General features: G+C 37.5%; 1 protein-coding gene and 1 long non-coding RNA gene across 2 annotated transcripts; one reads left to right on the top strand and one right to left on the bottom strand.

The window, feature by feature from the left end:
* Positions 1–2,179: 2,179 nt before the first annotated feature.
* On the bottom strand, positions 2,180–17,448 carry LOC113009641 (complement factor H-related protein 1-like). The gene is made up of 9 exons (XM_026148084.2): positions 17,333–17,448; positions 16,810–16,913; positions 10,290–10,472; positions 9,558–9,725; positions 6,760–6,927; positions 6,233–6,424; positions 5,956–6,141; positions 2,526–2,705; positions 2,180–2,431 (listed from the first exon to the last, which is right to left on the bottom strand). Exons 2-9 carry the CDS (start codon positions 16,871–16,873, stop codon positions 2,244–2,246), a joined length of 1,329 nt encoding a protein of 442 aa, XP_026003869.2. The 5' UTR covers positions 16,874–16,913; positions 17,333–17,448; the 3' UTR covers positions 2,180–2,243.
* LOC145421349 (uncharacterized) lies at positions 15,923–16,504 on the top strand. Its single transcript, XR_013902683.1, has 2 exons — positions 15,923–16,058; positions 16,134–16,504. It is a non-coding gene; the product is annotated as an uncharacterized LOC145421349 (long non-coding RNA).
* Positions 17,449–21,000: the final 3,552 nt, after the last annotated feature.

Here is a 21,000-nt window from a genome sequence, read left to right on the forward strand (position 1 = left end):
ATATATATATATATATATATATATATATATATATATATATATATATATATATATATATATATATATATATATATATATATATATATATATATATATATATATATATATATATATATATATATATATATATATATTTTTTTTTAATCCATGATCTTCTTTTTAAAAACTTAAGAAAAGTATTGCCGTCTTCTTTTTATTTTTTGTAAACCAATTCATTTTTATGTATATAATAAAATGGATTTGTCTATTAAATTGTTTCTTCTGGATCTACTACAGTGGGGAGAGGCATGCAAGGTTAACCTGTAACAGCACATGTCAGGATCGCCATTACTCCCAAAATGGCAGTTTTTACTAAAATCCCTTTTGATGTAATACCGGCCTGTGCAAACAAGAAGACAGTATGAACAGATGGGCGCAGGAGTGTGTCATTGGCTGCTGACTTGTGATTAACAAGTCCTGTGATAATCCTCCACTCACACTTAGAATGACTGAAATTTACAAAATGGACTACAGTAGGGGTTAATGGTTAAGGTGTGACAGTGGGTAAAAATGAGCCACACCCTGTTAGGTAATCATAAGCAACAGTCATTATGTGACAATAACCACTGAAGAGTTGAAAGAGCAGTAAGCAAACTAGACCAGTGAAAATTATTTTTGGCATGTTCATATAAGTTCATTTAAGGCAGCGGTCCCCAACCTTTTTTCCGCCACGGACCAAAATTTAACGGACCGGCCTTTAAGGTGTCGCGGATAAATACATCAACAACAAAAAAAATAGTATTGGTACCGAAAAAAAGATTTATTCATAACACACGTGAAAAGACCCAGAAAAACCGATTTGGCGATTAAAAACAATAACAAAATAACGCTAAAAACCGATAAAAATCCTGAAAACCTGAATGCCATAAATGTCATCAATTAGGCTGGAATAATTTGTTTCTAGTGGCTTCTATTGTAAGTGCTTTACATTTCAGCATGACATCCTGTATGTGTCCTACAATGAGGACACTTGAAGCTGGTCATTTTCTTAGAATGGAGCTAAAGATAAAACCAAAACAAAACCAAACTTTCATAAGAAATCTTTATTCTGCAGTAAGGGACATTAAAAACCTAATAATGTTATCATTAAAAATATTAAAATGTGAAGTAAGAGCAAAATGTATGTTTGATACATTCAGTCATGAGTATTTTATACTCTTATTATTCCTGTTAAGAGTATCTGGAATATGCACTTCTTACAGTGGCCATGTTACACAGTACTCTGCTCAAATGTAGGTAATGTTAGACATGAGTCTCCTGGAATTAGACCTCAGTACTGTTAAAGTTGATTTACTGACCCGTTGCTGTGTCAATAAAAGTGCAAAAAATAAGAGTGCTTCTGGTGTCTTGCTTTAAGATAAAGTCCCATATTTTTTTTGTTGTAGCTTTTTGAACAGATGGTGTCTTATTCTCAGTGATTTTTTTCTAATTATTGTTCTCAGAGTTAAGATTTAATTCTTATATTTAACTCAATCAAGAAAGAAACAATTCAGTCTCTTTCCTTGTAATAAGTCAAATTTTCTTCATTTAAGCATAAATTTTAGACAGTTTTGTCTAGTTAAAAGGCATCGATTAATTTCTAGTTTTAACAATTCTAGTCAAGCAACTTTTGCTCACCACAATGGCAGATTTTTTTTCTTCTCAAAACAAGAAACTTTTGTCAGATTTAAGAATATTTGGCCTGTTTCAAGTATAACTGTTTATGCAGTGCCGGATCTCAGTGGGGGGTACACTGCGAAAACTCAAAATCTTATCAAGTATATTTGTCTTGTTTCTAGTCAAAATTTCTAATCACACTTAAAATACGAGAAATCAGCTACAGAGCAACATTTCAGTGAGATATAGGAACTTGTGAAAAAGTCTTGAAAACATATTGTTTTATTTTATTGTTTTATTTTTTGTACCTTTTTAACATTTCACAAAGTAAACTTGTTTTGTATTATGAACACATGTTTTTGTTGGCTGGTTAGAGTTACTTTAATAAATGCACGACATCTTGCATTACTTAAGAGTGCTTGTGGATTAGATTTATACATTTTAATTTTGGTCAGTGTACTTTCAAAAAATGGGAAGCATGTCTGTATGAACATATGAGTTTTACTTCTAGTGTGAAGTAGAAGAAAGCAGAAAACGGACCAAATCAGACAATCTGTGATTTATTATTCCACATCTGAAAACAGAGGATCAGAAATCATTTCAACTTTTCACTCTCGGCATGTGGGTAGGACTAACACACCACTATTACATCTCTGACGCATTGCCACAGTACCAGTAGATAATCCTCTGGTACACCTGAACTCTATTATTTCATCATGAACTAAATACTTAGTGCCACTTGATTTCAAGGTGATGTTATGCTGTCTCATTTCATCTTCATTCACAATGCAAGGCCCTGCAAGAGACAAAGATATAAGAATATTATGATAAAGATGTAAAAGAATATTATGATAAAATTATTCTTAATATTGGGGAGAACTGTAACTTACTGAGGCATCTCATGTGTCCAGTCCATTCACCATAGAGGCAGGTTTTGTAAGGTTCTCCCTCCATAATGTAGTGACTCTGACACATGTATTCAATAGCTTCATTATGGCTGTAATGCTCTTTGATGGCAGTCTTGGTGTCTCCATCCTCAAGAGCTGGAGGTATCCCACAGGGTGGAATTTCTGAAAATAAGTGAAGAGCCAAGATTGACAAAAAGATGATCACGTGGCGCAGCTGTGATACTTTCAGGAACGTTGGTATGCTGGCTTTTGAGGAAATGCTGTTCAATTATGTTTTTTCCTTCAATGAAAAATGCCTCAAAACCTTAGAAAGAAACATGTAGCTGTATTTGTTTTCCTGAGTAACTAATATTATTTTCTCATATTTATTCTATATATCGTTTACTGAAGGACATGAATAATTAAGTAAATGTCTAAAACATGCATTTGCTAATAATAAGCATTAAAAGTTTTCTTAACCATTCATTAATTTACTTAAGAAACTGTTCCCTTAATCACAAGTAGCAGATCTGAGTTTTTTTTCTTTTTGACATTTTTCAGGGAATTGAATTAATATGATGCTATAATAAGTGAATTCATTTGAAATTGAACACAGTTTCACAAATTTAGTATTTGTATCCATTCTTGCCGGGGGAGCTAGATGATTTTTGTGGGGGTGGCCAGCCTGAAAATATGATTTACACATGATTTTAAATTCAAAATCCAGAAACTCACAATTCACTTACTGTTCTGTACTACTACAAAACACTGTGTGGCTACAACACGCAACTCAATGATGTGGTCGTACATGCTACTTGCAAACTGTAATAGTAGTAAAAGAAAAAGCCAATTTTCGCCTCTTGTATCCTCGATCTTGTTCTTTCAGTCACTACCCACAGCTTGTGACCATAGGTGAGGGTAGGGACGTAGATCAACTGGTAAATCAAGAGCTTCTCTTTTACACTCAGATCTCTCTTGAACAAGATGGACCAGTATACCGCATCACCAATCCATTTGTGGATCTCCTGCTCTCTTCTCCCCTCAGTTGTGAACAAGACCCCGAGATACTTAAACTCCGAGAAACACTTGGGGCAGGAACTCATCCCTGACCTGGAGTGGGCACTCCACCCTTTTCCAGCTGAAGACCATAGCGTCAGATCTGGAGGTGGTGATTCTCATTCCCACCGCTTCACAGTCAGCTCCGAACTGTTCCAGTGCAAACTGGAGGCTTGCCTAGATTATTTTGTGCACTGGAATTTAATAGTACAATTTTAAATAGTATATTACTAATAGTAAGAAAGTAAGTAAGTAAAATTTATTCATATAGCACTTTTCACAGATAAAAATCACAAAGTGCTTTACAACACAGGAAATGGAAATATAAAAACAATATAACAGTAAATAAAACAATGTAAAACAATAAAACTATAAAAACAGCATAAGAAGAAATTAATCAAATGCTTTTCTAAATAAAAATGTCTTCAGCTGTTTCTTAAAAGAATCAATGGAGTCCGTGCAGCGAAGAGACAGTGGGAGAGAATTCCCCAACCGTGGTGCCACAGTCTGAAAAGCCCGATCACCACGAGTTTTAAAACGAGTGTGCGGTACCACCAGCAGTCTCTGATCTAATGACCTTAAAGCCCGAGAAGATGTATGTGGTTTCAGCAGGTCAGATAAATATTGAGGAGCTTGACCATGTAGGGCCCTAAAGGTTAGAACTAAAATTTTAAAATGAAACCTAAAATTTACAGGCAACCAGTGAAGGGAGGCCAAGACTGGAGTGATATGCGATCTTCTCTTGGTGCCTGTTAAGAGACGTACTGCAGCATTCTGCACAGTCGGAAGACGATTTAAGGCTGATTGGTTAAAACAAGTAAAAAGGCCATTACAATAGTCTAAACGAGAAGAAATAAAAGCATGAATAATCATCTCACGTTCAAGCTTTGATACCATTAGTCTGAGTTTAGAAATATTCCGTAAATGATAAAAACAGTTTCGGACCAGCTGCTTAGAATGCTGCTCGAGCGACATCGAGCTGTCAAATATGGCACCGAGGTTTCTGGGTTGATTTTACAGAAGGGTCTAAGAAGCTGATATGCTGTCTAATTTCTGGGACCATGTGGTCTGGAGCAATAATTAGAGTTTCTGTTTTATCAGAGTTTAGTTGGAGAAAATTATCATTTAACCATTTGTTGATTTCTGTCAGGCAATTACTTAAATTAGACAATTTATAAAACTCAGACATTTTGAAGGAACAGTATAGTTGGATGTTGTCAGCATAGAGATGATAGGAGATATATTTATAGCGCTTAATAATTTGGCCTAGGGGAAATACATAAAGTAAAAAGAGAATTGGACCCAGGACAGATCCCTGAGGTACCCCACACGGCAAAACTGTTGATTCTGATGTGACATGATTCATGCAAACAGTAAAAGATCTCTCAGACAGATTTGATATAAACCATTTTAAAACAACACCAGTAATCCCAAACAAGTTCTTGAGTCTGTTTATCATGATACTGTGATCTACTGTGTCAAGAGCAGAGCTGAGATCCAACAGGACCAGCACTGTATATTCTCCAGAGTCTGCTGCCATCAAGATATCACTAGATACTCTAAGTAAGGCCGTTTCAGTGGAATGCAATTTATGAAAACCAGACTGGAACAGCATTTTTAACGGCATTTTTATCCAGAAAATAGTTAAGTTGTTCTACTACTGCTTTTTCTAAAATTTTCGATATAAAAGGCAATTTGCATATTGGCCTATAACTGTTAGGAAGAGATGGATCCAGCTGGGGTTTCTTTCATTTTGGCTCAACAATAGCTTGTTTAAAGAAGCTGGGGACTGAGCCAGTATGAAGAGAAGTATTTATCATTTCCACAATATAGGGGCCAATTGAATCAAACACACTAGTGAAAAATGAAGATGGAAGGACATCAAGGGGGCTTGAAGTCTGTTTTATATGACAAAGCAGGCATCTGATGTCTTGTAATGTAAAAGGAGTAAAAGAGGACCAAGTATCAGAGGAGAGCAAGTTGAAAGTTTGATATTGAGAAGATGATGGAGAGAGTAGTATAGTATAAATAGTATAGAATAGAATAGTATAAAATGTTGTGTGTGTGCGTCTGCTGTTTGTGAGCTGGAAAGGTGCCAGTGTCCCTGAGACATTTTCACAGCATGCACATAATCATGTGGTAAAAGATTTCAGTCTGTGTAACTGTAATAAAGAAAACAAAATCAAAAATTTTCTGTGTTAAAAATAGTACAGGATACTCCCAATACCTAGCTTCCAAACACTCACTGCTTTTTAACCATTTCCAGTTTCTCATTGCTGCAGTGAAACTGAAATTAATGCCCAGTTCTTACAGGGTTTTTTTTGATGATGTAAAGTATTTGCCCCACCATTTTTATTTATTTATGTCATGTACGTACGTAAACACTTAATGGCGAGCTCCTTCCATTCCCCAGCTATGCAGTTAATCGTAGCTTTTCCTTCCATAATGTAATTGTCAAAGCACTGATAGGTTACTTCAGAGCGAGATGGGTATTGCTTCCGATAACGAGTTGTAATAACAGCATTTTCAACTTTGGGTGGAGGGCTGCAGTTATCATGATTAGCTGTAAGACATCACAACATGTACACTATTAATTTACACTCTGTAATCTTTTCATAAAAACATGCATCAAAATAATGGTTGAGGTGACTCACATTTACAGATATCATCAAGTGATCCATTTAAATCCCATCGTCCGTCACGACAGGTTAATTCCTCAATCTTAGCAGAGTATCCTTCATTGCAATCAATGAACATCATTTCTTGGGTCTGTCCGTGTTGTTCAGTATTCCCTAGTATTCCTTCCCCATTAGGAATCTCAGGAGCTTCTCGACACTTTTGTTCCTCTAAGGTGGATATGATTACAAACAATCAGGCAAAATATTACAGATGGATGAAATCCATTTCCATATTTAAAAATGTGATCAGAATAAGCAGTGGAAGAAACTCTGTATGAATGCACTTATTGTAAGATATTACAGAAAATATTTTCACACCAGTTTTCTTAAACATAACTGCAGATAAAACTCAAATGTTAAAAAGATGTTTAAAACAGATTTCAAAACTTATATTTTTCTACCTAAACATTTTATACTCCCCATCTTGACATTGGTATTGAACAAGTCACTGTGTTTGCTTCAAGCTAATAACAGAAGATACTTTAATTAGAAACTTTAATTACCAATACAGCTTTCAACTCCAGACCAAACACCGTACACACATGTGGCTTCACCCCACCAGCCTTTGCTGAGAGGTTTGTAACCATCCTCACACCTGAAGTAAAGTTTGTCACCATGTTGCCAAACTTTAAGTCTGCGGTCAAAGCTCGTTGTTGGACATCCTGTTATAGCTATCAGAAAGACAGATATTACATTTAGATATTATCAAAGAGCAGTCAGAATACATTCTTGTGTTATTAGTAGTGATTCATAGATAACATTATTCAACTATCTTTGGACTAGGCTTAAATATCCTTAATACTACTGAATAGACTGTGTAATGTCTGTTATTAAGTGACTAGCATTGAATCCTGCTGACTTTGGCAAACCTCCATTTCGTGTGGTTTTTGATTGTCTTTACGTGAGATGTTTGGATGAAATTTGGTTCATGACTGTCACTACTATTGGACTTTCAGACTGCAGCTTTAGATTCTTACCAAAACAGCAAAAACCTCAGCCACAAGTGAGACTGAGCTTTCAACTTGCATTTGACTTTTACCACTGCCATCTTAATGGATGGGTTCACCCGGGTCTACGCCTTTAGCAAACTAGTGAACTCAGTAGGCATTAACAAATATACTTCTCTTTTGTATTTACCACCCCAATATCAAATTTTTTGAGATGCAGTACAAAAGGTAAATGAAAAGATACAGAAATGATTTGCAAATGTCATAAACTGAAAAATACACAATTTTAGGATTTTTTTTTTTTAATTTGATGCTAGCGACACATCTGAAAGAAGTTGACAAGGAAAGAGTCATCCTTTCTACTAGCATCCCTTCTTATATATTAGAATTGAAGAAATCAGGTGCTGGACCTTTGGGACAGCCGCCCTGTGGAATAGGCTTTTAGTTGCGCAAAGCCTTCCCATGATGTGTCAGATGTTAGTGAGCGAGGACCCAAAATGCAGACTCAGGGAAGCAGAGGGAGCTAAACAAAACAAGAGCTGGTGATTTCAACTGATAAACAGACACAAATCAAATAATAATTTTTTTTATATTTGCGGTTCTATTTCTTACAGGAGCATGTGTAACAGAAAACAATACCTCATCTCATTATTATTATTTTTGTTGTGTATGGTAAAGATCAATATAGACTATCCAGTCACTTATACACTGCAATCCAAAGTGTAATTAAAGAAATATTATATAAATAATACATAAATATCTTATTCGAATGGTTACTGTCATGAGTGAAAGTTAGAAAGTCAGCCACTGGAGTTGGAGCTCCATTCACTCATATCAGCAAGGAGAGAATGGCACAATGTACTGTAAATTCATTAAGATCAAACAGCCTCTGTTTTAATAAAACAGACTTTTACAGCTATGACTCCATCTGTTCTCTGTAAAATGTTATTTACTGCATTAACTGACTTCATGGTCAGTATATAACGTTACTCATATACTGCACTGACATAAGGAATATATATATACCTGAAAATTAAATGTTAGAAAAACAAATTCATTAATTAGAGGCGACCTACTTCTTAACAGTTTTTTTTTTAAATTCTCACTGATGCTTCTGGTGTGAATCTCTCATAAAGAACAGCAGGAGGTTCGCTATGACAAAAACTCCAGACCCTGAGTAAAACATCATGCCCATTATCATGATATGGCAATAGCCAAACTGGCCTCCAGGTGTCACTTTGGAGATTTCAGATTGAGGAAAAAAGATGAATGAAGCAAAACCAGAAGCAAAACATAAGGAACACAAACTCTCAAAATAAAACAGGAAGTGAGATATCACAGAAGACACATAAATGAACTAAATAAAAGGAAGACGACACAAGCATGGAAGACTAAAGCAGGAATCAAACTAATAGAAGTGGGAATTAGGAATAGAAGTAAATGTGAACGCTAAACAAAAAAAGGATTCAAACAGATACTTAAGCCAAGGTTAAAGTCGGATGCAGACATGGACAACCGGAGACCCAAAGGCCCAGTTATTATTCTGTGTTAAACTTCTTTGATGTCTGCTCGACGTCTACCACCAGGTGCAATACCATACAAATTCTTTTTGGATAAGTTAGCTCCGTCAAAAAAAAAATCAGTACCTTGGCACGAAACCTCGCTCTAACCATCTGATGACAAAATTTACGGCACTGGGATCCGAATGAGCCCCAAGCAGATTTGTATGTGTGGAAAGTATAACCTTTTCTTTATTTTCAGGGCAAGAAATCCCAGAAAAAGATGGACAAGGCGATGACATCATTGTCAAGGAAAATGCATGTTACTCTTTGATAAGAGTAACATGCATTGCTTCACAAAAGAAAAATGTTTGTGGAGCTCATCAAGGAATCTAAAGACAAAGATAGACTAAAGATAGACTTCTGTCAGAGGGCCCGGTGGCGCCAGTGTCCGGCAGCCTCGCCTCTGTCAGTGCGCCCCAGGGCGACTGTGGCTACAATGTAGCTTGCCATCACCAGTGTGTGAATGTGTGTGTGAATGGGTGGATGACTGAATGTGTAAAGCGCTTTGGGGTCCTTACGGACTAGTAAAGCGCTATACAAATACAGATCATTTACCATTCTGTAGAACCAGATGCTTTTCTGCAAGTTCCCCGATTTGAGAGAATTCATGTTGACTGAACTTTCATATTAGCTTCACTTTTCAGTCCTGAAAGCAATGCTCACCTTTTATATACAGTTTATACATTTGTCTTTTGTCATCAGTTGTTTACAACATTTATATTTGTCATGAAAAACAGTAGTCCTTGAATAACTGAATAAATGTATCCTTTTAAGTTTATTGCATTTTCTTACCTGTACATTCATTAGACCTATGCCAGCCATCTTCTCTACAGGTTAGAGTGAAACTTCCTTCATAACCTCTCCTGCAGTTATACTGGACACGATCGTTGTACCTGTATTCAGCCTGAATTTTTCCAGTAATATCTGCATTATTAAACTGTTGCCTCCTGCATTTTATCTCTGAAAGGAACAAAACCACATTTATTAAGCTTCTGCATTTACTTTGATTCAGATAATTTTGTCATGTAAAACATTCAGATACTTTCATATAATCTTTTAAGTAAAAGCAGCAGCTCCCCAGTGTAAATGTGATTCCATTTAACAGTTCTGTATTTTATATTTGAATATGTTCAGTCAAAGGACAAGAAAAGTGTTCAGTTGTGGATTCAACATCCAGCTGAAAGTTGTTGTGGCAGTAGAAATGTTTCTTGCAGTTTGTACAGAAAATAGTATCCAGTGAGTATTTGTACACTCTTTCGGTTAGTGCTTGGTTAGTACACAAATAAACAAAAAAATGAATGTTATTACCATTTTCTCTCACTATGAACTATCACACAGAGTCTCTAAAATTTATATTGCTGGTTTGTAAGATTTTACTCTATGACTGAATGATCCTTTGAGGCTTCTGTTTGACCAAAGACACTCTGCAGTTCTCTCCTGTTTTCTCAAATATGGACTAATATTAAAGAAATTAAAAACGATCATGTCAGAATTAGAAGAAAAGTGAACTAAACTCCACCATACCTTCACAAAGTGGATTTGGTTCCCATCCATCTCTGGTGCATGTGGCCCGAGTGACGCCATCTTTCCTCCTGTATCCTGATATACATGTGTACCTGACAGTATCACCCAATTTCTTTGTCTCATCACGCCAAGACGCCTCCCAGCGGGACAAAAGTCTATCTTGTGGACGGATACATGTAACCTCTGTAAAGAAAGAAAGACTGGATAATCTTCAAAAAAATTGTTCATCATCCTCATGGCTGATTGAACTACATGAAAGCAAAGAACAGTAAGCTTAGAATATGTGTCTAAAGCTTTTGTAGTTTTATACCTTGACATACTGGTCTGACAGACCACTGTCCATCCTCATTGCAAGTAGTCTCAACTGAGCGCGTGCGGGTTCTCCCAATCCAGTATCTCTCCTCACATGTAACTGTTACCGTTTCACCAGGTGAAAACCTACTTCTATGAGCAGGTCTTACGAGGACACAGAGGACGCAGCAGAGGATCTGAGAACACGGGGCATAGAGGTGGTCCCCACACGCGCAAACTCGGGACCCAGCACCGAAGAGAAAGTATGTAACGCATTTTCATGGCAAGGACCACTCCTTGCCATGTCCCTCTCCATATGTGGATATGGAGAGGGACAGAGGGCCACGAATGGAAACTCGAGTCCGACGCAAACTGCGGGAATATAGAAGAGACTACTAAATATGAATGACAAGGAGGATAGGAGCTACACTCACAGGCAAGCAGTCTAAATAAGAAGGTAATATGCTCTATTTGGTTTCATTGTGTCCAAGTCGGTATGTTGATAGTTCAGTTGATCAGATTTATAAGTTACCATATATGTTGGACTCATCTAGTGTAAGTGGGATATACCAGTTGGACAGTCGCCACAACACTAGGGAAAGCCCCCACCATATGGTGGGTCCTTTCTCTCCTCTCTCCAACAGGGACCTAAAGGGGTCGAATGATCCTGAGTATATGGACGACTCTATATTGGTTCTATTGTTTTTGTGTACTAATCTTAGTTTTGTGTTAACAGTGGGGGCACAATGTTTTATTTCAGTGACATTTGGAATGCACATTCATGGTTCTGTCTGGCGGTATAATAAAGCCAAATGTTAAAGGTACTCTCACTTAACGTAAATGGACTCCAAAGCCCGACAAAGCAGGGAAAAATTCTTAGTAAACCGAAAAGAGAGGATATTGATGTGGCATTTCTACAAGAGACACATTTGGTGGGCCTTGAGCACGAGACACTTAAGAGACAAGGTTTCAAGCACGCTTATTACTCTTCAAATGGTTTAAGACATACAAGAGGAGGGGGGTTATTTTAATATCAGGGAAGGTCATTCTTGAACACTTTGCTACAATTAGGGATAGAGAAGGCAGATTTATCCTGGTACAGGGCAAATTGGATGGGGAATTGATCACGTTCTATAATGTTTATATTCCTCCAGGTTCCACATTTGATTTCTATATGCAAGTACTCGAGAAAGTAGTGACAGAGGCACAGGGATTACTTGTCTGCGGAGGAGACCTTAATATTACATTAAAACCACATCTGGACGCATCGGGGAAGAGAATATCTCAATCACAAAAACTAACTAGAAAACTGAACCTTCTGATAGAGGAGATGGGATTGGTGGATACTTGGAGGCGTCTCAATCCAACGGCAAGGAACTATACTTACTATTCATCTCCACATGCAACTTATTTGAGAATAGACTACTTCCTCACTTTTGGTACTGATATGAACAAAATACACGAGTACCATATTGGGCCAATGGACCTTTCAATCATTGCCCTCAATATTTATCTTTAAACTCTACTCAAAGGAGAAAAATAACCAACTGGAAATTAAATTCTAGTATACTGAACGAACGGACATGTGAACAGTTGACAAAAGACCAGTAGGCAAGTAGGGTAAAGTGTCTTGCCCAAGGACACAACGACCAGGACAGAGAGCCCAGGGATCGAACCGGTGACCTTCCGGTTACAGATACACTTCCCAACCCCCTGAGCCACGGCCACGGTCGCCACGCCTGATAAAGATGAGTTACCCCCACCGATTTTGTGGGATGCGTGCAAAGCAGTGATGAGAGGAAAAGTTATTGCTATAACCTCCAATATTAAAAAATCCAAAGTTGCAAGATTCCAGAAGTTGCAGTTGGAACTATTGTAATTAGAGGCCACACATAAAAATACTATTGATACTAAGACAAAATTAGAAATGGCAAAGAAGAGAAATTTAATTAATGAGATATACACTCATGACATCCAAACGAAATTAATGTTGACCAAACAAAGATATTATGAGGGGGGAGCTAAATATACGAAACAATTGGCATATAGATTTAGGAAACAACAAGCAGACAGAACAATGTACAGGATAAGGGACCCGGAAACCAAAATGGAAATGCAGGGTATAGAGGAAATTAAGGATTGCTTTAAGAGATACTATGAAAAATTATATTCACAACCACCCACAAACAACGATGATCAAATGGAGAGTTTGCTTGACATGTTACACCTCCCTAAACTTACAGTAGAAGAAAACAAATCATTAGTGAAGCAAATTACAAGGGAAGAACTTCACATGGCGATTGGAAAACTTAAGGCAAACAAATCTCCAGGTACAGATGGTTTTACTGCGGAGTATAAGAAATTAGGGGAACCTTTGACACCGGTCTTACTTAAAACATTTAATTGGCTACTTACGAAACTAGAATGTTCCAACTACAGGCCAATAAGTGTATTAAATGTAGATTACAAATTGTTTACGTCAATCATAGCACGGAGACTTGAAGGGTCTAGACCAAACTGGATTTGTTAGGTCGCACCAAACCCACGATAGTGTTAAGAGAACTCTGCAAATTATTAGACATATTAATCTAAATAAAATACCAGCTATATTATTGAGTCTAGATGCTGAAAAAGCTTTCGACTCTACAATATTGAGGGCTTTGTATAATAGCCCAACTGTAAAAATAAAGATTAACGGTGAACTTTCAGATGCTTTTAAGCTTGAAAGGTCCACAAGACAAGGATGCCCACTGAGTCCACTCTTATTTGCTATTTTTATAGAGCCATTGGCTCAAAGGATTAGGCAGAATGGTAAAATAAAAGGGATTAATATTGCTGGAAGTGAGCAGAAATTGGCCTTGTTCGCAGATGATGTTTTGGTTTACTTATCAAAACCTACTGAATCACTTATGGAGCTCATGTCAGTGTTAAAGGAGTATGGGCTATACTCGAGTCGGGATATAAATTGAATATACAAAAAACCCAAGTTCTTAGTGGGCGACCGTGGCTCAGGGGGTTGGGAAGCGTATCTGTAACCGGAAGGTCGCCGGTTCGATCCCTGGGCTCTCTGTCCTGGTCGTTGTGTCCTTGGGCAAGACACTTTACCCTACCGCCTACTGGTGATGGCCAGAGGGGCCGATGGCGCGAAATGGCAGCCTCGCTTCTGTCAGTCTGCCCCAGGGCAGCTGTGGCTACAACTGTAGGTTGCCTCCACCAGTGTATGAATGCGAGAGTGAATGAATAGTGGCATTGTAAAGCGCTTTGGGTGCCTTGAAAAGCGCTATATAAATCCAATCCATTATTATTAGTAGCTTTTATAGCCCCCCCCCCCCAAAAAAAAAAAATCTGCACAGCAAACGCAAACTAAGCTGGGACAAAAGAACTATCAAATATCTGGGCATAAACTTATCAATGGATACAGGGATATAGGGCAAGGGCAACCCTTGGATAGTAAGTTCATTAAAGATATGGGAAAGAGTACTTAAAAAGTATCAATTAAACCAGAGGGCCGGATTCCTTAAGTGGTTTGCATATGACCCAGAATTTTTGCCTAGTAAGAGCGACTCGACATTCAAAACATGGGCAAATAAAGGTTTCACCACATACAGTACCTTGTTGAAAAATGGAAAAGTGATGAGTTTCCAGGACCTTAAGAAAAAGTTTGGGTTGCAAAATCAAGATTTTGTTAGATACTTGCAACTGAGGGACTTCCTGAATAAAAAGTTAAAAAATCCTCAGTTATCGACTGGGAAGGAAGAGATTATATATATATTCGAGAATGCATATAGAGATGCACCCTATCAAAAAATTATTTCCAAATTATATTGTTCACTGATCAATCTACGGGATGATGATACAAGATATGTTAAAGCAAGATGGGAAACAGAGAACAATCTATCCCTAACAGGAGAGGAATGGGATGGGATCTGTAGGCAGCAGTGGCCAGTAACAAGCTCTCCCTCGTGGAGGGAATTCAGTTGGAAGAATGTAATTCGTTATTTTATTACCTCAGCTCAAAAATCCAATTATTCTCAGAATACAACATGCTGAAGGCATTGTGGACATGCAACAGCAAATCATTTCCACATTTTTTGGGAATGTCCCCGTGTGGTTCCATTTTGGAAGGAAATACATAAGGTCATGGAAACAATCTTCCAAAAGAAAATACAATTTCATTTTGCATTATTGTACCTAGGCAACCTAGAGAGTCTTAATCTATGCAAACTGGATAAATATTTGTTCAGTGTGCTGTCAGTAGCTTCCAAAAAGGCCATAACTCGCCTTTGGCTTAAAGAGGATGCTCCTACTATAGATGAATGGATTGATGTGATATATACTATTTTTGTTATGGAAAGAATAACTTTTAGGCTAAAGTGGCAGGCGGACTCATTTGAAGAATATTGGTTGAAATGGTTGAAATAAGTACAAAATGGGAGGCCCAATTTTGTATAATGTCATTTTATTTCTTGGTTTGTTTCGTTTGTTTTTGTTTTTGTTTTTGTTTTGGTCCGTTTGTCTCTTTTGTTGTTGTTTTGTTTTGCCTTGCTTTTCCCCCCACGGTGATTAAGTTGAATTTGTTGTACATGTTGTATAAATAAGAAAACTAATAAAACATAAATTAAAAAAAGAAAAAGAAAGTGTACATAAAAGGTAATTGCTGATTAACCTGTTGTAAAAGGAAGATTTCTGATAAAGTGAAAGCGATCGCTTTACTGGCAAAACCAGCAAAGTAGCTGCAATGTTTTCTTATTAATTACAATTTTAGAAGTTCAGTTTCAGAGTTGCTGCTCTATTCTCTATCAGGTGGTTGGTGATTGTTTGGCTGTTACTATTTAACTGCTGAAAGAAGGCGCTTCTAAAAGCAATCTTTGCTTTACTGTCACATTTTGGATTGCCGTACTCCAAAGCAGTGGCAGTCCTAGCCTGTCTGGTGCCCTTGGCAAACACTCACCACCACCCCCCTCCACACACACACACACACACACACACACACACACACACACACACACGCACACACACACACACACACACACACACACACACACACACACACACACACACACACACACACACACCATATTAAAGATTGTACATCAACATAAAACTGTTGTCGCAACCATACTGAATTTCACCAGAGAAACACACACACACATATGAAGAGAGAGAGAGTATGCATAGTATGCAAATGGCTACCAAACAGCCATCATAATTCGTCATACAATGAGAACAGGACAAATCAGCAATTGACAATGACTAATTAATATTAAAATCTGCAACATAATGTATTGTTTGGAGTTTAGTCTGTTACTGTTATCATGGTCCGGGTGTGTGCCAGTGTGTCTCCCTCCGAGCCGGCATCTCCACCCCTGGGAGGGGCCTCAGTGTTCTGCTGATTGCTCACACCTGTGGGTAATTTAGCCGGGGTCTCATAAGGCCAGCGCACTCAACCTCTCTTCGCCAGATTCTCAGCTAACCCTAGTTAGTGCAGGGCACCACCGTGATTTCGCACTCGCTTTGTGAATTACCTTGTCTCATCATGTGTTTCTCTCATAGCCACACCAAGCTGCCAAACACTAATCTCTGCCGAAGAGCTCCAACCCGGACGCTGGACCACCTGACAGTCCCACAGGCTGTTCACCCGAACCACCTGCCTGCCTCCACGCCAGGAATTTCGGACCACACACCCGGACCACTCACCCCTCCACGTCACCACCGACCGACTCTGACCCTTTCCCTGGACCCAGTGTGACTCTCCCTCCAGCCCAATCCCCGGAACTGCTGTTTCCACTGACCAAGACCAGATTGCTTACTTAGCCCAGGCTGCTTAAGACCCCTTTGATTCAGTTGTGGCACTTCGCACTTGTTAACCTCACTTTCCAGTTTATGAACACTTACTGAGTAAATAAACATCGTCTCTAAAACTACTTACGTGCTGTTCGGCGTCCTGCATTTGAGTCCTTTCCCCTTTGAGGCGGCCTCGGCCGTGACAACTGTTACTATTTTTACCATTTCTTCTCAGAGCAACTGCAACCCACATAATTTCCTAAGTATTCTGATTCTGATTGTGGAGGTCTAAGTGCTGTCTCCGTAAGTCTGCATTTAAGTCCTACCCTGCCTGCATTACACAGCCAGTTCATGACACCAACTCCTGGATAAACTCCCATTATTCACATTAACATGAAAACCATCAAAATATCATGTAATAATTGAAATCACTTGAAGTACTTACCTTGGCTCTTCACTGACGTCAGTGAACATATGCACAAAAACAGGATTTTGGTTATTGCATGCATGTTGTCTTTGTGCGTCTGATCCCTCAAAGAAAACTAAACACTGCAGACAGAGAAAAAAAAGGTTGTTCAGTGATTTACACAAGTCTGTTCCTGCCTCCAAAAACAATCTCAGGCTCACTGGAAACAGATATAAATACTGTGATCACATGCTGCCACTTTAAAGACACAGTGGGACCCTAACAAACTGTTATAAACACCATAATGCTTCCCTAATGTTATTACACATAACAAAGTCACACACTGCAAAAACTAGATAATTAGATAACTCAGTAGACAAATAGTAGATTTTTCAGGCTGTTATATAAATTATTATTATGAGGTCATGTCATGCCATTAAAAATACAATTCACCAGTTGGTGAAAACACAAATATTTATAAATGGCTAAATGTTGATTTGATTTTTTGTTCCCGTTAATCATCTGCAGGAATCAATAGAGCAAAGAACATTTTTAACCTTACCAAGGTTTGAGTTGGAATTTTTTTTTTTTAAAGTACAGCAGTCTGAATATAAATGAACAGTCTGAATTACACTTAGGTACAAACTGGGAAAAACTTGGATAATCTTGTAAGAAAGGAGAGAACTGCATTCGAAATCAACAGTGATGAACTCTGACCTCTTGCAAACTACTAAAACAAAATGTAGCTGTTGAGCAATGCAGGATTTGCCTTTGTTTCTTAATATGGCCTCACGCTATTTATTCTACTTCTTGTCAACATACTTTACAGAAAAAGTAAACAGAAAGTTCAAAAACATGTCCCTGCCAGCACCACTTTTTTCCAAGAAATGTAAGACAGAAAGTAGGCCAGTGCTCAATGTTTTCACTCTTTAACACGTGTTTTCCTGTGTTTGCTCCAGAAAACATTGGTTTGATTTTATGCATATGTAGGAAAGTATAAAAAAGTTGTTTGTCTATTAATTAATATATTAATTTATAGCATTCAAAGCAGGAAGAGACAGAGAGGACAAAGTAATGTTGAAATGATGTAGGCTTTTGAAAAATTAAAGAAAACTCAAGTAACTCTCGTGAATGAAATGTCCATACAGTTTTGTCCTTTCCTTCATCTTCAGTCACTTTGATTTGAATTGTAATGTAAATCTAACCTTTTCCAGCTTTTGTACTTAACAAGTTCCTTCTAAAGAAGAGATTAATGTCACATTTGGTTGGTCTAAAACATTTGTGATGGTAAATTGTGAATCATTTTCTAATTTTGAAGTTTTGCCATTGGACACGACTTGGTTATAACTCAAATATACATGTTCAGTTCAACCTAAACTCATACAAGATAAGAGGCCAGACTTGGAAACAACTGCACGTCACTAATGTTGTGTTGTGTCCCGAGGCAGTCAGTATACATGAGATTTGTTTTGTGTGTGTAATGACAGGAACAACTACAAACTCAATAAAGAGCCAAATGTTTTCTGTCTTTTATTGGAAATGAAATCAGAAGTAAAGAAGGAGTGAATACAGATTGTCAGCAAACATTTGTCTCTAGTGATCCACTCCATATTTGCAATTATGTTCAACCTAAAAACAGCAAAAATGGTCAAACTCACATCTCTTTCCATAACCATTTCCATTTACCCTTCAATTCATCTGATGTAAGAATTGTTGTATAGATTTAGTAATATCATGTCCCAGATTAGGAGCGCTTATTATGACTTCAGTATTATACTGTAATAAATTTTGCCAAAAATAGTTTTGAGATCAGAAATCATAATTAGAATTTGTAGTTTGTCTCATTTATTTTTCTAATGAATTTGAATGTAATGAATTTTTCACACAGGGCCGGGTAGGTTTGGATGGATTTTCCCTTAATAAAAAAAATGATAATTTAACAACTGTGTTTTGCATTTACTCCTGTTATATTTGTCTAATATTAAAATTTGTTTGATTGTCTGAAACATGTAAGTGTGACAAATATGCAAAAAATCAGGAAGGGACAAAAACTTTTTCACAGCACTATAAAGTTGAGAAAGAAAGAAGGGGGGGGTCCAAATTCAGGGGCTGCATCTTCCTGCGGACCTGGCCTTCGCGGTCTACGTGGGCTGGATCCTCTGACGGCCAGTTAGACCGGAAGTGAGCGGCTGTGAAATTGGATGGTCTAGCCTTCAGATTTGCGTCACCACCTGTCTCGGTGGAGTTCAGCTGTCTGCTCCTTACTTTTTAAAACATAACAGGACACTGGCGCAAATTCTCGATCATGTCACACTTCTGTTTAATCAGTTTTCCGTATGTCGTTTATTCAGCTGTAATCTCAGCCAAACCGATTTACTCACTAGCAAATAAAACATTGAAAAAAGCCAAACAATAACATTTTTAAGTTATCTAAGTGACCTATATATCATGTTTAACCTGAGTAGCGACAACCTGTTCTCACGTACTCTAGTGAACCGCCTAGCTATCGAGCTGGTGGGTAACAGACTTCTCCGAAAACGTCAGAGCTCTTTGCAAATATGTGATGTCTTAAAAAAACGAGCAAATATTTGAAGGTTACACAGCTACATTCTTGCCTGAAAATATCTTAAAAGTTTATTTTGTGACCCAGAAAGAGTAATAAGAGTAATATTAAAACTAAGTAGCAGCCGCCTATGGGCAGAAATCTGTGCCATCAGAAACAGAATTTGAATAAGTTAAATTTGAATTTGAATTGCTCGGATTGAATCTGAATTGTAACTTGAATAAAAGCTTTTAAAAACTGAATATGAATTAGCCTAATTTGAAATTCAATTTATTGGTTTGAAAATGATCATCACTAAATTGAAATAGAATTTTATATTTTGAAAATGAATTTATTTGCTTTGTAACCGTATTTTATCCTTTAAAAGTTTAGCTCTCGAATAAGTTCAGATTCACTTCTCACCATTCAGTTTCAGTTCTACAATTTAATTTCAGTTCCAAAATTCAGTTTTTTGGGACTTACATCCGGTTCTGGTTCAAGAGTAATCGAGCGCAGATTAATAGAACTACGTTTTACTAGCGGACCGAAAGTGTTACTGACGGGAATCTACAGCATCTTTAGCTGAATTAACACTTCAGAAGTCATTCGTCATGTCGAATGACCAGCGGATAAACTCTCAGGTTGGTAATAAATGTATTACATGTATAAGAACAAGCATCATGTTAACAAATGATAGCCGTAAGGTAACTTTTATGCTCATTGTAGCTGTTAGCTAAAGACGCCAATTTAGCGTAGTTTGCCCTGGATTCAGCTTTGACAAACAAATAGGATCGACTGTTTCTAGTAGAATTCCAAAGTTGTCATCTTGGACCCTGTCAGAGCCCTGTATGCTGTAGAGACCCCTATAGTAGGGAAACATGCAAAACGGTGTCCAAACCTTTGTATTTTAGCTTTATTTATGTCTTGCACAGCATCCCAACTCTTTAGCTAACTTAATAACTTTAGCTAAAGTGAATAGTTAGTGTAATTCATTAGTGCAGCATTACTGGATCACCTCTGTTTGAAGTGATATGATATGTGACTATCACTGTGTTTAACTATCATAATAATTCTTAGGGTACCGAGTGCATGCTTAATTCGTTGGGGTTTTTTTAAACATACTTCTCCATTGCTATGTTTGACAGGCTGAAGTTGTCGGGTCACCTCCTAAATCGATCATCTGTTACAGGTGTTTTGTGCCAGAAATGGAGTGTCCACTGAAGACTGAAGATACTGAATCTCTACGCCTTGCCATTGATCCCTCTCGTGCCTTCATCTAGACAAGTGACATTAACTTAACCACTCTCACATGCTCTGTACCTACATCACCTTCCCTGACAGTCGTAGCTTGGCTCATCTGAGGGTGAAATTATAAGAATGTGTTATTTTGCAAAGTGCTCTCTAGGGTTCCTAAATAAAATATGACATTGAGGTCATTTCTTTTGAATTAATCCCTTCTTCTGAAATATAAGAACCTCTCCTGGTTTTAATGGCACTTTGGATTTCCTTACTTTCTGTTCCACTCCCAACCCCAAATAGATGCTGACAAGCTGACACAGTAACATGGAAGAGGGAAAGAAGTTGGAAAGGACTACTACAAATAAACCTAATGCCTAACAATGTAAAATAAGAACAATAATAATAATAAAGATAAAAGATGAAGTAACAATTTTTTAGTTTCTTGTTTA

The sequence above is a fragment of the Astatotilapia calliptera genome, chromosome 17, assembly GCF_964374335.1.
Source record: "Astatotilapia calliptera chromosome 17, fAstCal68.1, whole genome shotgun sequence".
In the NCBI taxonomy this organism is placed as follows: domain Eukaryota; kingdom Metazoa; phylum Chordata; class Actinopteri; order Cichliformes; family Cichlidae; genus Astatotilapia; species Astatotilapia calliptera.